At 47.4% G+C, this 23,717-nt stretch overlaps 1 protein-coding gene and 1 long non-coding RNA gene across 5 annotated transcripts; both read left to right on the top strand.

Moving 5' to 3' along the window:
- The first annotated feature begins 488 nt into the window (after positions 1-488).
- Positions 489-20,530, top strand: adcy3a (adenylate cyclase 3a). Of its 4 annotated transcripts, XM_069717277.1 has the most exons (19): positions 489-707; positions 1,460-2,607; positions 5,023-5,172; positions 6,742-6,872; positions 7,619-7,730; positions 8,903-9,030; positions 10,097-10,255; positions 11,458-11,623; positions 11,922-12,041; positions 13,624-13,766; positions 13,902-14,063; positions 14,166-14,253; positions 15,388-15,504; positions 16,347-16,642; positions 17,153-17,234; positions 17,984-18,142; positions 18,522-18,668; positions 18,925-19,038; positions 19,183-20,530. In XM_069717277.1, the coding sequence occupies exons 2-19, from the start codon at positions 1,933-1,935 to the stop codon at positions 19,327-19,329; spliced, it is 3,096 nt and encodes a 1,031-aa protein (XP_069573378.1). In that variant the 5' UTR covers positions 489-707; positions 1,460-1,932; the 3' UTR covers positions 19,330-20,530. The 4 variants fall into 4 exon arrangements, 3 of the variants coding, with proteins under 3 accessions (XP_069573378.1, XP_069573379.1, XP_069573380.1); XM_069717278.1 differs by lacking the exon at positions 18,522-18,668; XR_011311786.1 differs by lacking the exons at positions 18,522-18,668; positions 18,925-19,038; positions 19,183-20,530 and having other exon boundaries at positions 17,130-17,234; positions 17,984-18,075.
- Positions 20,531-21,503: 973 nt separating this feature from the next.
- LOC138632024 (uncharacterized) lies at positions 21,504-22,834 on the top strand. The gene is made up of 4 exons (XR_011311787.1): positions 21,504-21,625; positions 21,833-21,936; positions 22,511-22,548; positions 22,693-22,834. It is a non-coding gene; the product is annotated as an uncharacterized lncRNA (long non-coding RNA).
- Positions 22,835-23,717: the final 883 nt, after the last annotated feature.

Here is a 23,717-nt window from a genome sequence, read left to right on the forward strand (position 1 = left end):
GTAGCCAAGATGGCGACCGTTCTCCATGCACCATTGATGCACTCAGACTAGTGAGTGTCAGTGCACAAGTACAACATCTGGAACACAGCATCTGATTTTAACAGCTGTTTAACCGTGGCAACGCTTCCTCGCATGTCATGGTCTTCATCACTGAATGAGGTTTATGATTATTTCTTTTGTAGAACCATGATGACCTGCAGCTGAAGTGTACCGTAAAGGTGAAACTCATTCAAATTCACTTTCTACAACATTTAATTAAATAAAGTGACTCAGATAAAGTGAATACATATTGTGTGTAGCGGTAATATTTGATTCACACACACGGCTCTATAAGACTGCCTTTCCATCCCACCAATACCAAATGAAAAATAAATACGAACTTTAAAGGACATTGAAATTATTTTCCATACACTCCTTTACTTTTACATTGAAAAGGGGGCATTTTCCAGCTCAGGTTTTATTTTGAAGGTGACCGGAAACGTTGTTTTTCGTGCCTTCTAACTTGACGGTGAAGCTGTTATGTGTCGCCTGCGGAAAACAGTGGGCAAAGAAAGCGGCGGTTCGTGGCCCCGGCGGAACTCTTCATCCGGTGTGAGTGTGAGCAGGTGTGAACAGGTGTGAGCTGCTGTGCGAGGCGGGCTCGTGACACACATCGGTCTGAGGAGGAGGACGCGCGCGCCCAGAGGAGACCAATCTGGCATCAGTCGGTAAGAGGAGGCACATCATGTCCGTGTTGTGTCGGTGTCTGGAGGAGAGGCCGAGTTGCCGGAGGGAGAGCAGACCGCGGACAGAGTGAGGAGAGGCGGGGGGAAGTTTCTGTCACACACCCAGATCCAGCTGCCGTTTAACGGTCTGTAGGCGGACATCGGTCCCGGTATCACCGGAGAGCGGTTCCATCCAGTCCCCGGGCTCGTTGTGAGCGTGTGTGTGTGTGGACACCATGAGCTCCGTGTTTTCAGTGTGTGTTCTCCACCTGTGTGTGACGTAGCGCAACATGTAGCTCGGTAGGCCCTTAGTGGGAGCTCTGTGCCAGACCCCGAATCAAAATCTGACCATTTAACATCGGCTGTGTTCAAACAAACCACAGATGTGACCCAGTAAAACATCACTGCTGTTCTTATCAAACGGAGGGTCACTCTTCAATTCGTCATACAAATAACACGCCAGGCACCATCAGAGGTTCAGCTGGGGTCCTCTTCATCCTGTCAGGAGAAGGATGATGAAGAGGATGAAACCTGCTCACTCTCTGCCGTCTGCTGGGTTGTATGAAGGTGGAGGTGAAGACTCTCCTGAAATATACCTTTAATCACATGCTGTCCATGTAGACCTGGTGTGGAGAGGTAGATCTGAGGAGGGAGACAGGTTCTGGACTGGTTCTGTTCATCAGGTTCTGTTGTTAATTACATGAACCTCTGTGTTGAAGTCCCCGCTGACTTTCTTCTCGTCTCGCTCTCTCCAGGCCATATGAGGAGCAGCTATGGAAGCCCAGGATGCTGCGAGCTGTCCGCCTCAAAGGGGTGATGGAGCCGGAGGAAGTCCCTCAGACATCAACTCAGCTGGTCACACGGTGATGAGGTCATCCACTCTGACACAGTGCACTGCTGTGGGGAACCCGGGTGGAGAGCAGCAGCTGAAACACTCACGTATGTGAACCTGAACATACAAGCAGTTGGACTGTTGGATTACGTTGATGAAGAGCGGGTGGGCTCTCAGTGAGCCGTGACAGGACAGCCCAAAAGCAGTGATTGGATGCAGCGATGTAGGCGGAGCTCCATCCTGACAGTCGACCTGCTGCTGTGTTCAGACCTCACATGAGGGCTGAGAGGGGACAGACGTGGACACCCAGCAGAGGCTCCTCCAGCAGGTGATGCTCACCTGAACGCTGTCTCTCTCCCGCAGGACGACTAACGCTCTCTGACCAGATCTCTCAGCATGCCTCGGAACCGAGCCTTCTCCGAGCCCGAGTACTCTGCAGAGTATTCGGTGGACTGCTCGGTGACGCTGCCCTCTGACCCCGGGCAGGCGGTGGGGCGGACTCACGAGGTGACGGTGCGGAGCTCGGGATGCTGCCTCTGCCTGCCGCGCTTCATGCGGCTCACCTTTGCGCCGGAGTCCCTGGAGAACCTGTACCAGACCTACTTCCGGCGACAGAGACACGAGACGCTGCTGGTGCTCGTGGTGTTCGCCGCCCTGTTCGACAGCTACGTCATCGTCATGTGCACTGTGGTCTACACGTCCGACAAGCTGGCCTCTGTGCTGGTGGCCTCGGTGGGACTGGCGGCAGACGTCAGCCTCTACCTGCTGTGCCGCTTTGGGCTGCTGCCGGACCGCATCTCCAGACGGGTGGTGCCCTATGCCCTGTGGGTGCTCATAGCGGCGCAGATCTTCTGCTACCTGGGGCTGAACTATGCCCGCTTCCACCAGGCCAGTGACACGGTGGGTTGGCAGGCCTTCTTCAGCTTCTCCTTCTTCCTCACTCTGCCGCTGAGGCTGACGCCCATCGTCCTCATCACCACCGTGTCCTGCAGCGTCCACACCCTGGTTCTGGGCGTCACCATCGCCCAGCAGCAACAGGAGGACATCCAGGGGGCGGCCCTGGGCCGGCAGGTAAGACTGGGGAAGGGAGGGTGGGAGCTGTCGCGTACATCGTATACATCACACTGATCCACCTGCAGTCCTCTGACCGGGTCGTTCCGGAGCTCTCGATCAGCTCACCTGGTCATCATCAGCAGGTGTAGTCGGGTCATGATTCAGAGCACCGTCCACGTCGAGCTGCAGGTTGATACGAGCACACAGTCTGACTCTGATTCATCGTGTTGTCCATCAGTCCGTATCGGGGCTCATTGTTGGAGGTCGCGTGAAGATGAGCAGCAGCACTGAGCTTCATCACAAACTGTACGAAACTGTCAGCATCGTGACATCAGTCAGAAATGATCTGATCGTCGTGGAGACATTCACTGACTGACAGCCTCTGCTTCCGACCGGGCGCTGCTGCTGCCACCAACGATGCCTCACTGTTTTGAACCTGTTGCCACAGCTCACTGTGTTACCATGGTAACCACAGGAAGTACAGAGAGGGCGCTGCTCTGAGTGGTCCTGAGTTACCTGAGAGACTGAGACACACTTGTTCAGACAGAGACGGACAGACAGACGGAGGATAAATCCTGTCTTCTACATGAACCCTGTCATCATTTAAACTGCAGTGTGTGTGCGTGTGCGTGTGCGCACGTGGCACGCGCAGGCTGCTGTGATTGGATGAGCTCAGGTATATAAACAGAGAACAGCGCCCTCTGTGGCAGCAGCCTCCTTCTGTGTGTGTGTCTGCCTCTCACCGCTGCTTCATCATTATCATCATCACCTTCATCATCATCATCATCATCATCATCACTCTCTGGACTTTACCTGGACGTCTTGCTGCCACCAGAACTCTCCACAACAATGCAGATTCATCCGATGCTGAAAGTAGTCCCCACCCTCAAACTGGAACCACCTGAGACAGCAGCACTTCCTCCGGTCCAGCTGGTCTGTCGAGTCATGTGATACCGCCGGGGTTCATGGGAAATCATGTTCACTACAGGGCTCTAAAAGCAGAAACATGTGACGGATCATTTTTAGAGATAATATTTATATATTATAAGAACAATAATTGTTCTTGTTTCAACATGTTGTAAACCACAGAACAAACCGACACTCTGAACCTTAAGTTTACTCGTACTGCTCCACACAGCAGCCAGGTGGTTCTACTGGACCAGAACCGTGAAGTTGATTGACAACAGACAGAACATAGAACAGTACAGTACAGATGAAAGTTACTTCGGAGGAGATGTTCCTCTGTGTCTGACTGATCTGTAAACCTGTTGAATCTGAACAGATCTCAGTGACTGCAGGAGAGAAACACTGCAGAAACATCACATCACCATCTGATCAGACAGGTTAAAGGTCATAGTGGACATGACCACACAGGGTTCAGGACGACCGCGTTATCAGATCATCCGTCAGTCCGGTAGCTTTGGACACATGGAGGACACATGGAGGTGTCCCAGGCCGCCGTCAGTCATTACACCAACCCTTCTCCTCAGGGAGCAGCAGTAGCTCCGCCTCCTTCCTTCATGTTGTCCTTGTGCCTCCATCTTCTGAGTGAATACATCCACCCTCAAACTGGAACCACCTGATACATGCAAACTGAAGATGAGCTGTCCGTTGTGTTTGCAGCTGGTCCTCCGAACGTTTCCGTCATATATTACGTATCTGTAGCAGGATGGTACGGTGATGTTCGGATGTTGCTCTCTTCAGACAGAAGAGTCAGATAACATAAAGCATGTGTGTTTCTGGATCTCTTTATTTATCCCACAGTGGGGAAATTCAGTTGCTACAGCAGCAAAGAAACACAAAAAAAGGTGCGCACAATGAGACAAAATGTACAAATACATATACATAAAGTAAGATAGATAAAAATAATTACTTTAGAAAAAAATAAGAGCAGTGAATAAATATAAAATGCACACACACAAACTATATATACAAAAAATGAATAAATATAAAATAAATACGGCTTGGGGTGAGTGGAAAAAGTGGAAAAGAGTCAGGTGCTATGAAATGGAGTACGGTGAAATGTTATTTAAGGCTGGTGTTGAAAAGTGTGACAGCCGTCGGAACAAACGACCTTCCAGCCATGTGTTCCTGAAGTCTAAACCTCTGGACATGTGAAGGAGGTCGGGATGTTTTCCACCTGTCTCAGGTTATGAAAACAACGCGTGATGAAGTGAAATGTAAACGGAAGTCGTCGTGTGCGTAGAGCATCAGATCCCATCCGAGTGGAGCCGAGGGAGACCAGCCGGAGCTGCGGCATGTCCTCCACAGGCTTCATGTTCAGTAGATCCTCATGCTGTCATCATGTGGTGTCTTCATCCTCACAGGTGCACACCGATGACTGTGTGAATAGTTTCCTCCTCAGAGCTCTGCAAGATCGTATCTTCTGTCTTCGTCTGATGTTCTGACATTGGTTCTCTTTTTGTCTTCCAGCTTCTGGCCAACCTCGTGATCTACGTGTGTGCCATCACAGTGGGCGTCATGTCCTACTACATGGCTGACCGCAAGCATCGGAAGGCCTTTCTGGAGGCGAGACAGTCTCTGGAGGTCAAACTGAACCTGGAGGAGCAGAGCCAGCAGCAGGTCAGAGGTCACGGCTCCGACTCTCTGCTCACGGGTCACTGGACAGAACATTGTCACCTACAAATACAGAAGAGCAGACCGCGTCATGTTCATCTGTCTGTCCAGAGCAGAGGGAGACGAACCCTCACATGGAACACAGAGCAGACAGACAGACACACAGTGCAGACACACTGTAACACCTTTATAAATATATGACATAATATCTATTATAATGTCTGTCGGAGCTGCTGCTGTCAACAGTCAGCTCCCCTCCTCATGTCTGGGGCCACTGGGCTCTCTGCATCAGGACTATTTCTAGAACAGATGGTCTGCACCACAGAGGGATGTGTGTGTGTGTGTGTGTGTGTGTGTGTGTGTGTGTGTGTGTGTGTGTGTGTGTGTGTGTGTGTGTGTGTGTGTGTGTGTGTGTGTGTGTGTGGGTGAGAAGTGATGGAGAGGAAAAACATAACGAGAAGCCTGATAAAACGATGAGTGGAAGAAACTCCCGGAATACTAATGGAGGAGCAAAGGCTGCCGGGAGACGAGGGCCGCCAGCCAATCAAGGAGCATCCGGTTGCTGCTGGTTACCATGGCAACTGGCCTCCTGAGATGGTGTCAGCTGTAATCACAGAGCCAACGCGCTCAGCCGTTTGTTTCCTCTCTGTCACATTTTGATAAGAGTATTGAAAGCTCTGTGTGTGTGTGTGTGTGTGTGTGTGTGTGTGTGTGTGTGTGTGTGTGTGTGTGTGTGTGTGTGTGTGTGTGTGTGTGTGTGTGTGTGTGTGTGTGTGTGTGTGTGTGTGTGTGTGTGTGTGTGTCTGTCTGTCTGTCTGTCTGTCTGTGTGTGTGTGTCTGTGTGTGTGTGTGTGTTGACTTTGACACGTCAGCTGTGCGTCTGGGTCAAACTGACAGTTTGAGGCCGCTGGTCTCCAGAGCAGCACCATGCGCTCCGTGTGGACCCTGCCCTGCTGGTACTCCCCTCCTCTCTCTTGTTGTGTTAGAAGTGTTTCAGATCAGGTGATCAGCGAGCAGCCGACCGCCATGTTTTGTTTGCTTCAGGCTACGTTTCAAATTGTGATGAGTGTCCATTACTTAGATCCCCTGTCAGACACTGACCTCATATTAACACAAGATGACTATCTGTAACGAAGGTAGAGTCTCCAGTCACAGAGCTGATGTTCTCACATCACAGATGTGGTTGAAGAAGGAGTTTTTCCTCATTCTGCTGAGGAAGAAGAACATATTTCCTCACAGCTCCTGGATGTTTCAGATTAAACCGTTTTTTTCCTGCTGGTGTGACATCACAAACTTACAGGAAGTCCACACAGCCCAGCGGCTGTGTGTTTGTTTCTGCTGTTTTATAATCAATAAAGAGCTGAGATCAGAGTTTAGACAGTCGGGGCGCTTTAAGGTCAGCTGACGATGAGCATGACTTCACTCACTGATGATGATGATGATGATGATGATGATGATGATATTATTCATCTGAACATGTCACTCGACTGTCAGATCATTCAATTCATCAAACTCAGTGACACTCACAATCAACTGTCTGTCTCTCCATCTGTCCTCTGTCTCTGTCCTCCACAGGAGCGTCTGCTGCTCTCCATTCTTCCGAAGCACATCGCTGATGAGATGCTTCAGGACATGAAGAAGGAGCCGAGTCAGAAAGAGATGCAGCAGTTCAACACCATGTACATGTACCGCCACGAGAACGTCAGGTAACACCTGGAACGAGTCCTTCATGTCTAACACCGAGTCCTGGAGTCAGAAAGACCGAGTCAGAAACACAGAGTCAGAAACACAGAGTCAGAAACACAGAGTCCTTCGGTCTGTAACACCAAGTCAGAAACAGCGAGTCTGTAACAGCGAGTCAGAGACACCAGAAACACAGAGTCTGTAACACAGAGTCCTTCAGTCTGTAACACCAGTCCCAAAAGTCCCAACAGTCCCAACAGTCGTGCGTGTCTGCTGTCTGCTGCGATCATACTACCATGTCATGTTTCACACTGTACCTGCAGAACTACAGTCTAATGATGCTTCACAGCAGTCTGAATGGATCCTTCACAAGGTTCAACGTCACAGTCTCATAGAGTCTCATTCAAAACTGAACCACAGACACTCTGCAGCATGTCAGTGTGTCTGAGAGAGAGAAAGATTCGATATGAAGAACGATGAGGTCACACCACTGATTTGACACCTGGGATGAGAACCGTTGCTGCTTACTACCACTAATACATCCGTCGCTGCTGCTGTCACTATGTCATTAACACCCGGTCGATCACTGAGACAGACGTGTGCCCGTCACTCAGAGTGCACAGGAGAGCCAGCTGACCGAGAAACATTCAGCACCGAAGGTCAGATGAAGTGACGTCTTCACTGTGTTCATGCTGCCGCCGTGATGTCAGCTCTGATGTGTTGTTGTCGTCGTTGTTGTTGTTGTTGTGTGTGTGTGTGTCTCCTGCAGTATTTTGTTTGCAGACATCGTGGGCTTCACGCAGCTGTCGTCATCCTGCAGCGCGCAGGAGCTCGTCAAACTGCTCAACGAGCTGTTCGCCCGCTTCGACAAGCTGGCTGCGGTGAGTTCACCTGAGACACCACACACATATTCACAGTGCAAACAGGAGGAATCAAAGCCCATATATCAGTTATCGATTAACTGATTATTAATCGTTATTAAAAGGAAGTTATTTTTGCTGTTGATGTAAATAAACCATTTTAATGAAACACTTCCAGAATGATGCTTCACACACAGTTACAACACTCACACTAACGGTGTCAGGTCCGTGCTGATGTCATTCTGCTGGCTCAGCGTGTCCAGTGGGATGTTTTTTTTTTATGTGATGTTGCAGAGCAGCTCGTTGGAACTCATTTATTTAATCTGTAAAACAAACAGAGGTGCAGGAACAACATGCCAAGGTTTTATGGGGAGTTGAAGCTCGCAGCTACTTCCTGGAGTCACTGTTGGTTGCCTTGCAACCTCACAGTGATGCAGGGTCGCAGTGCAGCATCATGTGGCAGTGCTGGATTGGTGGTTCCACTGCTGCCACATTAAGCTCTTATTTTGAGGCCCTGACAGGAAGTGATGCGTAACAGCAGCAGCTGGATTATAAACAGCTGGATTATATTATGACAGAAAATGAATGGAGGAAACCGGCTGTGTGCTGCTCAGGTCTGAGACAAAATCCTCTGTTATTTTAATAATAATGATGCTAATAATGATAATAACAATGGCAATAATAATAGTAATATAATAATAATAATAATACATTTTACTTATGTAGCACCTTTCAAGATACTCAAAGACACTTTAAATGATCAAAACAAAACAATAAAAGCCTAAATCACACAACATGAACGTGACTGTCCTGCGTCCCTGTGTGTCTCTGACTGTCGTCTGTGTCCCCGTGTGTGTCTCTGACTGTCTTCTGTGTCCCAGTGTGTGTCTCTGACTGTCTTCTGTGTCCCCCTGTGTCTCTGACTGTCCTTTGTGTCCCCCTGTGTGTCTCTGACTGTCCTCTGTGTCCCCCTGTGTTTCTCTGACTGTCCTCTGTGTCCCTCTGTGTGTCTCTGAATGTCCTCTGTGTCCTCCTGTGTGTCTCTGACTGTCCTCTGTGTCCCCCTGTGTGTCTCTGACTGTCCTCCGTGTCCCCATGCGTGTCTCTGACTGTCCTCTGTGTCCCCATCTGACTGTCCTCTGTATCCTTGTGTGCCTCTGACTGTCCTCTGTATTCCCTGTGTCCCCTGTCAGAAGTACCACCAGCTGAGGATAAAGATCCTGGGGGACTGCTACTACTGTATCTGTGGACTACCAGACTTCAGGGAGGACCACGCCGCCTGTTCTATCATGATGGGACTGGCTATGGTGGAGGCTATCTCGTAAGTACATGCTGTCCTCGGCCCTCTGTCTGTCCTCAGTCTGTCCTCTGTGTAGTAGCACTGATCCCTCTGATGGACTGAGATGGACTCTGAAGGACTTTGATGGACTCTGACGGACTCTGATGGACTTTGAAAGACTCTGACGGACTCTGACGGATTCTGACGGACTCTGATTGACTTTGAAAGACTCTGATGGGCACTGAAGGACTCTGATGGACTCTGATGGACTCTGACGGATTCTGACGGACTCTGATGGACTCTGATTGACTTTGAAGGACACTGATGGACTCTGACGGACTCTGATGGACTTTGAAGAACTCTGATGGACTCTGACGGATTCTGAAGGACTCTGATTGACTTTGAAAGACTCTGATGGGCACTGAAGGACTCTGAGGGACTCTGACGGACTTTGAAGGACTCTGACAGACTCTGACGGACTCTGATGGACCCTGATTGACTTTGAAAGACTCGGATGGACTTTGAAGGACTCTGAAGGACTCTGACGGACTCTGATGGACTTTGAAGGACTCTGATGGACTCTGACGGATTCTGAAGGACTCTGATTGACTTTGAAAGACTCTGATGGGCGCTGAAGGACTCTGATGGACTCTGACGGACTCTGATGGACTTTGAAGGACTCTGATGGACTCTGAGGGACTCTGACGGACTTTGAAGGACTCTGAGGGACTTTGAAGGACTCTGATGGACTCTGACAGACTCTGATGGACTTTGAAAGACTGATGGACGCTGAAGGACTCTGATGGACTCTGAGGGACTCTGATTGACTTTGAAAGACTCTGATGGACGCCGAAGGACTCTGATGGACCCTCATTGACTCTCATTGATCGTTGTATGTGTATAAAGTGTCTCTGAGGTCATCAGATTGATGTGATGTAACATTTTGGACCGACTCCACATGATGGATTTATTCAGTGTCCTTCACGCTCTGACTGATGGGGGGGAGACAGGGACATGATGTCCAGGGAGGGACGGGGACGTGATGTCCAGGGAGGGACAGCTCCCTGTCTCCTGTCTTTAATCTGATTTCTCTATAAACCGACTGCAGGTACGTCCGGGAGAAGACCCAGACCGACGTGGACATGCGGGTCGGGGTCCACAGTGGAACCGTCCTGGGAGGAGTTCTGGGTCAAAAACGCTGGCAGTATGATGTCTGGTCCACCGACGTCACCGTGGCCAACAAGATGGAGGCGGGAGGGATACCAGGGTAAGAACACACCTGGAAAGGTACTGAGGAAGAGGAGGAGAAAGAGGCCAGGGACTGAGGAAAAGCAGAATGAAAAGGTCAGGGGCTGAGGAAGAAGAGGTCAGGAGCTGAGCATGAAGAGGTCGGGTACTGAGGAAGAGGAGGAGGAAGAGGTTAGGGGCAGAGGAAGTAGAGGAGGAGGTCAGGAGCTGAGGATGAAGAGGTCGGGTACTGAGGAAGAGGAGGAGGAAGAGGTCAGGGGCTGAGGATGAAGAGGTCCGGGTATTGAGGAAGAGGAGGATTAAGAGGTCAGGTACTGAGGTAGAGGAGGATGAAGAGGTCACTGGCTGAGGAAGAGGAGGAGGAAGAGGTCAGCGGCCGAGGATGGAGAGGAGGAAGAGGTCGGGTATTGAGGAAGAGAAGGATGAAGAGGTCAGGTACTGAGGACGAGGAGGACGAAGAGGTCAGGGACTGAGGAAGAATGAGGAAGAAGTCAGGTATTGAGGATGAAGAGGTCAGGGGCAGAGGATGACGATGATGAAGATTAGGTGTTGCTCCAGGTGTTCAGGTGTTACTGATGACTGACAGCTGAAGAACAATTAGGAAGCACAGAGACGCATGATCATCACATGACTGAATGAATGAAAGCATGAACCAGGTCCAACCATCTGACAGCATGTTTAAATGAAGCGCTCCTCCCTCTGATCTGATTCGATCTGTGAGGAGGAGCAGCCATCCTGCAGCAGCAGGAGGAGGAACCAAATACTCCTCAGAGAGCAAGGAGGAGTCAGGACTTTAGTCACTTGACCTCACTGAACATTAATGATGAAGAGTGATGAAGACCAACCCTCCTGTTTGGGTCACCAGGTGTGAACCGACTGTTGTCACGTTACTGAAGCTGTCAAACGTTTGGACCCTGCAATAGATCCGATAAAACCTCCAACATGATGTAGATCTTCAGTTTGTCGATGATGTCATCTGTAGATCTTCAGTTTGTCGATGATGTCACCTATAGATCTTCAGTTTGTCGATGATGTCATCAGTAGAGCCAGCTCTAAGTTTTAATATAGTATCAGTACCAACAGATATTTATTCTTCAACTCACCCTCCTCTTCATCACAGCTGTTATGCTGTGTTGTCGTGTAATAACCTTTTGTATGGTGGAATTTAAACTGTGTTGTTGCCATGGAGATTACTGCAGCCTCTCTGACCTCTGTGGATAGTCGAGTCCACATCTCACAGAGCACCATGGAGTGTCTTCACGGGGAGTTCGACGTGGAGGAGGGGTACGGAGGCGAGCGCTGCGACTACCTGAGGGAGCGAGGCATCGACACCTACCTGGTGGTCGTTCCTAAAGGAGCCATGGGAAAGAACGCCATCAACGGCGTGGTGAGTCCGAGGCCCCGCTCTCACCCAGATAATGCTTACATATTCAAATGTTCACCTCCTCAGCCCGGAGAGCACGTGACAGGAAGTCCCACCTGAATCCTGTCATGGTGCTCAACGTCATAAAGCTGTAAATGTTCAGATAAGCTCCGCCCTCAGACAAGAAGCAGACCGGCGAGAAGATCAGGACCATCAGGAACACACAAATCTGTTTCACTGACTTTAGATCATTTACTCCATCATTTGAAAGTGTAAGACAGTGTGTCCCTTTCTTACTTCCTGCTTCCTTGTCTCCCATCAGAAGCTGTCTGTTACTTCGTCCAATGGGAACTCTCCGCTGCTGATCAACACCACGGAGTGTAACGGCAGCGTGAACACGGCGTGCACCACGCCGGAGGATCCGGAGGAGCTGGACACACGGGTAACTAAACCAGACGCCCCCTGCTGGCTGCAGGGTGTTTACAACTCACACTTTAAAACTGCTGTCCTAAAGACAGGTGTGATAGGCTCCGCCCCCTGTGTTCCTGCACAGGATACAAAGAGTATAGATGACAGATGGACTTTATAAATCCTGATAACTGTTCTTAAGGATTTTATTTGAGAGCAACTTTGTACCTAAATATGAACCTGAGATCAGAGTGAAGCTCCTGCAGACAGTACAGGGTTCATAGATAGATAGATATATTCTTTATTAATCCCTCAGAGGGAATTTTTATGTCACTGCAGCATGTACAGGGCAAAACATTTTATATAACTTAAAAAAAATGCACATTCTATACAATAAAATTGAATAATATTAAATCAACTAAACTAAACAAAACTAACCTAAACCTAAACAACAGTGCAATGGATTAGGACAAAACAACATACAAGACAGCAGTGCCAGGGTGTCATTGTTGTGTGATGGATTTTGCCAGAGGTGAGTTATTGAATAGTCTGATTGTGGTCGGCAGGAATGATCTCCTGTATCAGGAATGATCTCCTGTATCTGGAATGATCTCCTGTATCTGGAATGATCTCCTGTATCAGGAATGATCTCCTGTATCTGGAATGATCTCCTGTATCAGGAATGATCTCCTGTATCAGGAATGATCTCCTGTATCAGTAATGATCTCCTGTATCTGGAATGATCTCCTGTATCAGTAATGATCTCCTGTATCTGGAATGATCTCCTGTATCTGTCCTTGTGACAGCGGAGCTGGAGGAGTCTTTTGGAGAAAGTGCTCCGCTGTCCCTGCAGTAGTTGGTGGAGAGGGTGGACAGGATTATCCAATATGGATAATAGTTTCCTCAGCGTCCTCCTCTCCACCACCTTTTCCAGACTGTCCAGTTTTCATCCTCTGGGACACTCAATCTGTTGATCACATGACTTGAACTAGACGTTCAGTCAGAGTCCAACAGAACCGACTCTATAGTGAACACATCTCCTGCTGTAACCTCTGTATGTCTGGATAGATTTATTAAACTGATGTGGGGATGCTGTGAGTGTACTGTATCTGCCGCGTCACTCCTCAGAGTGGTTCTGGTTCTGGTTCTTCTCTATGGACCCACTGAGAGCTCCAGAACCACAGCTGCTGTTTGAGCAGGGTTCAGACCCGTTCCAACATTTAATGAGTTCCTCCTCAGTCCATGTTACATCATGTCTGGTTGGTAGTCTTCCTGTGAACCTGCTGACAGACTGAAGCTCCTCAGTGGGCGGAGCTCTTCGGTGGGCGGAGCTCCATCATGTTCAGAGTAGGAAGCTCACAGAGGGATGTAGAGTTCATTCTGCAGATCGGGAGGTTTCACTTCACTCTGTTCTAATGAACCCCAGAGCTTCATTGACAGGTCCACAGACCAGACCCTCCTCCGGTCAGGAGGTGACTGTGTAAACTGATGTCAGAGTACAAAGCAGACGGTCATGTAACCTTCCTGATGAGGAGGATGATGAAGCTGTTACAGAGCAGCTGAGTGACAGGTTCAGGTGTTCACTCTGTGTCTCTGTGTTTCTCCGTGTCTCTGAGGTGGTGAACCCGTCCTTCCCGAACCCCCGGAGGCGGCTGCGTCTGCGGGACCTGGCTGAGCGGGTGATTGACGCTCAGGAGAACGAACAGGAGCTGAACAAGCTGCTGAACGAGGCGCTGCTGGAGAGGGAGACGGTCCAGGCGTAAGTAGACACCTGTCTGTCCTCTGGGAACCCCTGTGGTCTCAGTCCCAAACTGCAGCAGCACTGGAAATGGAGCAGGTAGATCTTGTATAAATATATAATAATGATAAAACCTGAGCTTGTTGTGTGTCTCAGTCTGAAGGGGAAACACACCAACCGTCTGTCCCTGAGGTTCGTGGACCCGGACCTGGAGACCCGCTACTCCGTGGAGAAGGAGAAACAGAGCGGCGCCGCCTTCTGCTGCTCCTGTGTGGTTCTGCTCTTCACCGCAGTGATGGAGGCGCTCATTGACCCCCGGTCAGTTCACAGGGTCTCACTCACGGGGGATGGGGGACGACACGACAACTTACTGTCTCCTCTCTGAGCTGTCTGAACGTTGTCCTCTGTGTTGCTGAACAGGCTGATCGCAAACTACATCACCTTCGCAGTGGGAGAAGTCCTGCTACTCATCCTCACCATCTGCTCTCTGGCAGCCATCTTTCCCAGAGTGAGTTACAACACCTCCGAGTCTGTCTGTCTGTCTGTCTGTCTGTCTGCTTGTCCATCTGCCTGTCTGTCTGTGTATGTCTACATACATGCATGTTAGTTCTGTTCAGAAGAACTAACTTCAAACAAAATACATATTTAAAGAAAACACATCCTCCTGTCCATTTAAGAGGATGAGTGTCAGTCTCCTGTCTGCATGTTGGGACATATGATAAATGGGACTTTAGATGTAGGTGTTTCCTGCTGACCAGCAGTCAGAGATGTGACTGTGCAGCTTCCTGAACTGTCTGTCCAGAGACCCTCTGAGACATCAGTCTTCTCGTTTCTCTGTCAGAGACGCAAAGAGGACGGACTGTCCCTTTAAAAGGTCCATCTGCAGTCTGATGATTTTACATCTCTGTAGTTTACACCAGAGAATCATGTCTAACAACAGCTTTTAATGAGTCAATGTGACGTCTTTATGTCAAAGGAGGACAGCAAAATGTGTGTGTGTGTGTGTGTGTGTGTGTGTGTGTGTGTGTGTGTGTGTGTGTGTGTGTGTGTGTGTGTGTGTGTGTGTGTGTGTGTGTGTGTGTGTGTGTGTGTGTGTGTGTGTGTGTGTGTGTGTGTGTGTGTGGTGGGGGAGGGGGGGGGGGGGACTAGGTATTTTGAAAATAGTCAGATTTAAACAGCATCAGTGCATTTCTTTTTATAAGATAAAGACAACTTTTGGAAGTTTGTTGGTTTGTTCTGATCGGACATCATCATGGAAATTCTGGTGTATTGATCTGCAGCAGGCCGGCTGGTATTGACGGCTCGGCCGGCCCGGTTCAGGTCGTCCGGCAGCACACAGTCCATCACTGTAAACACTGCCGGAGGCTCCACAGCACTCATCAATACATCATGCAGAGACGTGTCCGTGATCACAGGCACGTGTGTGTGATCAGAGGCACACGTGTGTGTGTGTGTGTGTGTGTGTGTGTGTGTGTGTGTGTGTGTGTGTGTGTGTGTGTGTGTGTGTGTGTGTGTGTGTGTGTGTGTGTGTGTGTGTGTGTGTGTGTGTGTGTGTGTGTGTGAACGTGCTCGTGTTCAGGACAGGAAGTAGCACCACCTGGTAAAATGGAAATAAAAGTGTCTCTCTGTTTGTGTGTGTCAGGTGTTTCCCAAGAAGCTGGTGTCCTTCTCCACCTGGATCGACCACACCAGGTGGGCTCGGAACACCTGGGCCATGGCCGCCATCTTCATCCTCACCATGGCAGACATCATGGACATGGTGAGCTGCTCTCTGTTAGAGCCGCTCAGCTCATCTGATCAGGATCAATACGTTTGGACAGTTCATACATGAATCTGTGAACTGAGCAGAAACAGAACAGATCCAGTTTCACACTCGCACTATTTCTGTTGGTACGGACTGCAGCTCCCCTCACAAAGTATGTAATGGTGCACATAGTATGTTTACAACTGGAACATACTGCTTGACCCTCTTGGTCATATCCATTGCGGCCTGTGGTGCAACATCTGAAATAGAAAGAAAAAGGATGCGATTTGGAACGAGTACGCTTCCTTTTAATGCCTCTTCTTTTTCCTTTCTTTTGTGGGCGGAGCTCTCTCGACAGCTCAGTCGATGTGGCGTATCTTCCGCCGCAGAGGATTGTGGGTCAGAACAGCTCGAATATCACACTGACCTGCAGACTGCAGAATATGACCGGTTGTAGTAGAACATCCTGGTGCTTTGGGAATGCTACATTTAACATACTTGTGTATTGGGACATACTAAATAGTAATGGTAGTATGGATGTTGGGCCTGAGTCACACTCAGCGCTCAGACTTCCTTCACTGTGTTTGAACTTTGAGCCTGTGTTTACCCCCTGGATGTGATTGGACAGTCAATGCTCATTTCATAGGTTCATGTATGACGTGTCTGGACATCTCTGTACAAACATAAGGTATTGATCCCGATCAGCTAACTGAAGAAGATCCTGTTCTCAGTATCGATCTCTCAGACTGCCTGTCTGTTACGGAGTATTTAGGAACGTTAGAGACACTCTGCAGGACAGCAGCAGCTTCATCACGGAGGACAGTCTGACTGACATCATTCTGTGTCTCCCTGTCCAGCTGAGCTGTCTGCCTGGAGACCTGGACTCAAGCAGCACCACCACGATCCCCTCATCTTCCTCCTCCTCCTCCTCCTCCTCGTCCTGGTCCAGCCTTGAGGGCTGCCTCAACAACCCCAAATACTACAGCTACATGGCAGTGCTGGCTCTGATGGCCACCACCATGCTGGTCCAGGTCAGTCACATGGTGAAGCTCACCCTGATGCTGCTCATCACCGTGGCAACCGGCATCGTGAACATCTACAGCTGGAGGGACATCTTCGATCGCTACGACACGGCCCGCTTCCAGGACTACAGGTGAGTTGGAGGACCTCACCTGGGGAAAGCCTCCTGCTGGTGACTGTGTGTAAGAGCTGTGTGTGTGTGTGTGTGTGTGTGTGTGTGTGTGTGTGTGTGTGTGTGTGTGTGTGTGTGTGTGTGTGTGTGTGTGTGTGTGTGTGTGTGTGTGTGTGTGTGTGTGTGTGTGTGTGTGTGTGTGTTATAACCCTCTAACTCGACTGTCAGGATGTGTTTGAAGGTTTAAAGGATCATTCTGCTGAATTTCAGGCTGACTGTAACTCTCCTCTCGCCGTGTTCGGGTTCAGGAAACAAGGAGTCAAACAAAACTTTTCAACAAACCTGATTTGAACAGGAAGTTCAAAGTTTCAGTCAGAGATGAGACACCTGCAGTGACAGCAGAAGGGATTATTAATGGGACAGCCGAGTGTTCTCCGTGTCTCTGCTGGAGTTAGTACGACACATTAATGGGAGATATGAAGCATAATACTCCTTTAACAGACAGAAGTGTGTCCCTGTTGTTGTCTGCAGGTCGTTCCTGGTCCCCTCCAAGTTCACCATGACTGTGATGATCCTCATCATGATGGGCAGCTTCTATTATTTCTCCAGACATGTGAGTTCATACGTGACATGCACCGACACGCCAAACACAAGGGTGGGAGAGGACAGGAAGACAGAGGACTGATGGATAGGCAGTGGACAGATTGACAGACAGAGGACTGTTGGACAGACTGAGAACTGTTGGACAGACAGTGGACTCATGGACAGACAGCAGACTGTTGGACAGATGACTAACTGTTGGACAGACAGCGGACTGTTGGACAGACAGTGGACTGTTGGACAGATGGGACTGTTGGACAGACAGAGGACTCATGGACAGACAGTGGACTGATGTACAGACAGAGGACTCATGGACAGACAGCGGACTGTTGGACAGGGGACTGATGGACAGACAGAGGACTCATGGACAGACAGAGGACTGTTGGACAGACAGGGGACTCATGGACAGACAGTGGACTGTTGTACAGACAGAGGACTCATGGACAGACAGCGAACTGTTGAACAGACAGAGGACTCATGGACAGACAGCGGACTGTTGGACAGACAGAGGACTCATGGACAGACAGAGGACTGTTGGGCAGACAGAGGACTGTTGGGCAGACAGTCGACTGTTGGACAGACAGAGGACTGTTGGACAGACAGAACAAAGATTCACTGCTGAATGGTTTGAATTTCACTCAATACGTGATGTAAACTCTGAGTTCAGACTGAAGCAGGAAATGTGTCCGGTGCTGGTTCTGGTTTCTGGTTCTGGTTCTGGTTCTGGTTCTGGTTCTGGTGCTGGTGCTGGTTCTGTCTCAGGTGGAGAAGCTGGCGCGAACGCTGTTCCTGTGGAAGATCGAGGTCCACGAGCAGAAGGAGAAGGTGTATGAGATGCGGCGCTGGAATGAAGCTCTGGTCACCAACATGCTGCCTGAACACGTAGCCCGACACTTCCTAGGCTCCAAGAAACGGGACGAGGTGAGACAGAGTCCACTTCTGTCCTCAGTCCCTCTCTGTGAGAGGACAAACGGCCTTTACCTGCACAGGTGAAGCTTCAGGGAGTTTCAGAAAGTTTTGGAGAGTTTCAGAGAATATCAGGGATTTAAGAAGTGAAAGTTTTGTACTGAAAACACCTGTGAACTCTCAGTGATGGTAAATGAATGTGTCTGTTTGTTGTCTGCTCAGCACAGCAGCCTGTTTGTCTGTTTATTACAGGTCTGTTCAGATTTCAGTCAGAGACAGTCAGAGACAGTGAGACAGGCTGACATCTCAACCCTGGACATCATGTTGTTGTTTCTTGTAATGGCTGTCCTCCATAATAAAACTCTAACTCCCATGATGCCGTGCGGTGTCCCAGGAGTTGTACAGTCAGTCTTACGATGAGATCGGAGTCATGTTCGCCTCCATCCCAAACTTCTCTGACTTCTACACGGAGGAAAGCATCAACAACGGAGGCATCGAGTGTTTACGCTTCCTCAACGAGATCATCTCCGACTTCGACAGTGTGAGTCCTCTGACTGTCCATCCTGTTTTCCTGTGTTAGTGTTTCCTGACTTCAGTCTGTCCATCCTGTCCTCTGACTATCCGTCCTGTTCTCCTGTGTTAATGTCTCCTGTCCTCCGACTGTCCGTCCCGTCCTCCGATTGTCCATCCTGTTCTCCTGTGTTAATGTCTCCTGACTTCAGTCTGTCTATCCTGTCCTCTGACTATCCGTCCTCTCCTCCTGTGTTAATGTCCGCTGTCCTCTGTGTTCCCGTCAGCTGCTGGACGAGCCTCAGTTCCGGTGTATCACTAAGATAAAGACCATCGGCAGCACCTACATGGCAGCTTCAGGTGTTACTCCAGACGTCAGCAACGGCTACAGCTGCATGAAGGTGGGCCCGGTCACATGACCCCTTATCACATGACTGATCTGTATTATGTGGACATCCTGCTCCAGTCTGTCTCCTGTATAATGTGGATATCCTGCTGCAGCATGTCCCCTGATGATGTCCCCCTGTCTCCTGTCTGTCCTTCAGAAGGAGGAGCAGTCGGACAGAGAGCGCTGGCAGCACCTGGCCGACCTGGCAGACTTCGCTCTGGCCATGAAGGTCACGCTGATGAACATCAACTACCAGTCGTTCAACAACTTCATGCTGCGCATCGGTACGTCGGGTGGGGGGTGATGGACAGGTGGTGACAGTGATGGACAGGTGGTGACAGTGATGGACAGGTGGTGACAGTGATGGATAGATGGACCGCCCACCCTGCTGAGAGGGAGGTGTCCCACCTACAGGTGAACACGGGTGTCCTTCTCTCTGTGGTGACACCATCACCAGCTTCACCTGTCATACAGGATGTTGAACGTTTCTTCACAATAAAAGTAACGAGATAGCCTCGAACATCTTGCTCCTCTATGCTACCTACATGAAGGAGGTGTCAAAGGGGAGGAGCCTCAAACAGGAACTGATCCTCTCTGTGAGCTGAGTTTATCACCCGGCAGCTTCACAGGAAGGTTTATATTGATTTGATTTTTATTTTGTACAAATTTTAAAAATCACACAAGATAACAAAGGTTCTGTGCCGTGCAGTGAGAGCCAAAAACACCCAGTGGGCTTATTTGAAGCCTCCACTCGATAATGTTAAAAGTTCACAAAGTTATAGAAAACAGAGTTTACATGCGGAAATAATATTAGTACATAGGAATAATGGAAACAAATAACAACAAAAATATTTACGACAACAACAGCAAAAACAATAAGGTCAATATAGAAGTAAAAAGATGTGAGTATGTTGTGTACGTATGTTGCAGTTACAAAACAGCAGTTAAATGTTTTTATAAGCACCTTTTAAAATATTTTTTTGAAGAACTTTAATTTGGTACCAATGTATCGTATTGAATGTTGACCTCTGCAGGTGAGAAGTTTAGAAGGATGAAGATCTGGGAATTGATGAGTAGAATAAGAATGAACCTGTGAATTTACTTTAAAGTAAGTCTTGAACTGTTCAGGAATATTTCCTTCTTTTGAGTGTATCTTATAAATCAAAACACATTTGAAAAATATTATAAATCATAAATAGTAAGAATATGTAGTTTCTGAAACAGAGAAATGAACTTTGTGAATCTGATCAGGTTTCAGTCCAAACAAAAGGTTTCTGGAGGATCCAGATTCTATTGAGAATAGAGAGAGATAATTAAATATAGAGTGTGGAGACTAGACAACTAAACCTCCTTATTAGACCAATAGATTTATTTATTTTTCTGCTAACACAGACAGTATGATCTCTCCAACTCCAACTCTCATCAACAAGAATTCCCAGAAATCTTGTAGATGACACTCGAGCCATCTCCACAGACTCAATAGTCATTTTAGATAAGTCCTTAGAGTGTGTGATCCATCTACCGCAGACAGTAACATTCAAACATCCAGGTAACATTCGGAGGTAACATCTGTGAAACATCCAGGTAACATTCAGGTAACATTCAAACATCCAGGTAACATTGAGGTAACATCTAAACATCCAGGTAACATTGAGGTAACATCTGGGTAACATTCAAACATCCAGGTAACATCTAGGTAACATTCAAACATCCAGGTAACATTCAAACATCCAGGTAACATCTAGGTAACATTCAAACATCCAGGTAACATTTAAACATCCAAGTAACATCCAGGTAACATTCAAACATCCAGGTAACATTTAAACATCCAGGTAACATTCAAACATCCAGGTAACATCCAAACATCCAGGTAACATTCAAACATCCAGGTAACATTCAAACATCCAGGTAACATTCAAACATCCAGGTAACATTCAAACATCCAGGTAACATTCAAACATCCAGGTAACATTTAAACATCCAGGTAACATTTAAACATCCAGGTAACATTTAAACATCCAAGTAACATCCAAACATCCAGGTAACATTCAAACATCCAGGTAACATTCAAACATCCAGGTAACATCCAAACATCCAGGTAACATTCAAACATCCAGGTAACATTCAAACATCCAGGTAACATTCAAACATCCAGGTAACATTAAACATCCAGGTAACATTTCCAAAACATCCAGGTAACATTCAAACATCCAGGTAACATAACATTCAAACATCCAGGTAACATAACATTCAAACATCCAGGTAACATCCAAACATCCACATCCAAACACAGGTTTAAACATCCAGGTAACATTCAAACATCCAGGTAACATCCAAACATCCAGGTAACATTCAAACATCCAGGTAACATTCAAACATCCAGGTAACATCCAAACATCCAGGTAACATTCAAACATCCAGGTAACATTCCAGGTAACAAACATCCAGGTAACATTCAAACATCCAGGTAACATCCAAACATCCAGGTAACATTCAAACATCCAGGTAACATTCAAACATCCAGGTAACATTCAAACATCCAGGTAACATTCAAACATCCAGGTAACATTCAAACATCCAGGTAACATCCAAACATCCAGGTAACATTCAGGTAACATTCAAACATCCAGGTAACATCCAAACATCCAGGTAACATCCAAACATCCAGGTTACATCCAGGTAACATTCAAACATCCAGGTAACATTCAAACATCCAGGTAACATTCAGGTAACATCCAGGTAACATTCAAACATCCAGGTAACGTTCAAACATCAAGGTAACATTTAAACATCCAGGTTATATCCAGGTTACATCCAGGTAACATCCAGGTAAAATCCAGGTTACATCCAAGTAACATCCAGGTGACATCCAAACATCCAGGTAACATCCAAACATCCAGGTAACATTCAGGTAACATCCAGGTAACATTCAAACATCCAGGTAACATTCAAACATCCAGGTAACATCCAGGTAACATTCAAACATCCAGGTAACATCCAAACATCCAGGTAACATTCAAACATCCAGGTAACATCCAGGTAACATTCAAACATCCAGGTAACATCCAGGTAACATCCAGGTAACATTCAAACATCCAGGTAACATTCAAACATCCAGGTAACATCCAAGGTAACATTCAAACATCCAGGTAACATCCAAACATCAAACCAGGTAACATCCAAACATCCAGGTAACATTCAAACATCCAGGTAACATTTCAAACATCCAGGTAACATCCAAACATCCAGGTAACATCCAAACATCCAGGTAACATCCAAACATCCAGGTAACATTCAAACATCCAGGTAACATTCAAACATCCAGGTAACATTCAAACATCCAGGTAACATCCAAACATCCAGGTAACATTCAAACATCCAGGTAACATTCAAACATCCAAACATCCAGGTAACATTCAAACATCCAGGTAACATTCAAACATCCAGGTAACATCCAAACATCCAGGTAACATCCAAACATCCAGGTAACATTCAAACATCCAGGTAACATTTAAACATCCAAGTAACATCCAGATGACATCCAAACATCCAGGTAAAATCCAAACATCCAGGTAACATTCAAACATCCAGGTAACATTCAAACATCCAGGTAACATCCAAACATCCAGGTAACATCCAAACATCCAAGTAACATTCAAACATCCAGGTAACATTCAAACATCCAGGTAACATTTAAACATCCAGGTAACATTCAAACATCCAGGTTACATCCAGGTAACATCCAAACATCCAGGTAACATTGAGGTAACATCCAGGTAACATTCAAACATCCAGGTAACATTTAAACATCCAGGTAACATTTAAACATCCAAACATCCAGGTAACATCCAAACATCCAGGTAACATCCAAACATCCAGGTAACATTCAAACATCCAGGTAACATTTAAACATCCAAACATCCAGGTAACATTCAAACATCCAGGTAACATTCAAACATCCAGGTAACATTTAAACATCCAGGTAACATTCAAACATCCAGGTAACATTCAAACATCCAGGTAACATTCAAACATCCAGGTAACATCCAAACATCCAGGTAACATTCAAACATCCAGGTAACATTCAAACATCCAGGTAACATCCAAACATCCAGGTAACATTCAAACATCCAGGTAACATCCAAACATCCAGGTAACATTCAAACATCCAGGTAACATCCAAACATCCAGGTAACATCCAAACATCCAGGTAACATCCAAACATCCAGGTAACATTCAAACATCCAGGTAACATTCAAACATCCAGGTAACATCCAAACATCCAGGTAACATTCAAACATCCAGGTAACATTCAAACATCCAGGTAACATTTAAACATCCAGCAAACATTTAAACATCCAAACATCCAGGTAACATCCAAACATCCAGGTAACATTCAAACATCCAGGTAACATTCAAACATCCAGGTAACATTCAAACATCCAGGTAACATTCAAACATCCAGGTAACATTCAAACATCCAGGTAACATCCAAGCATCCAGGTAACATTTAAACATCCAGCAAACATTTAAACATCCAGCAAACATTTAAACATCCAAACATCCAGCAAACATTTAAACATCCAAACATCCAGGTAACATTTAAACATTCAAACATCCAGGTAACATCCAAACATCCAGGTAGCATTCAGGTAACATTCAAACATCCAGGTAACATTCAAACATCCAGGT

This window comes from Brachyistius frenatus, unplaced genomic scaffold (genome assembly GCF_029030835.1).
Source record: "Brachyistius frenatus isolate BFR_SWC_R1_liver_20210118 unplaced genomic scaffold, ASM2903083v1 Contig_171, whole genome shotgun sequence".
Taxonomy (NCBI): domain Eukaryota; kingdom Metazoa; phylum Chordata; class Actinopteri; family Embiotocidae; genus Brachyistius; species Brachyistius frenatus.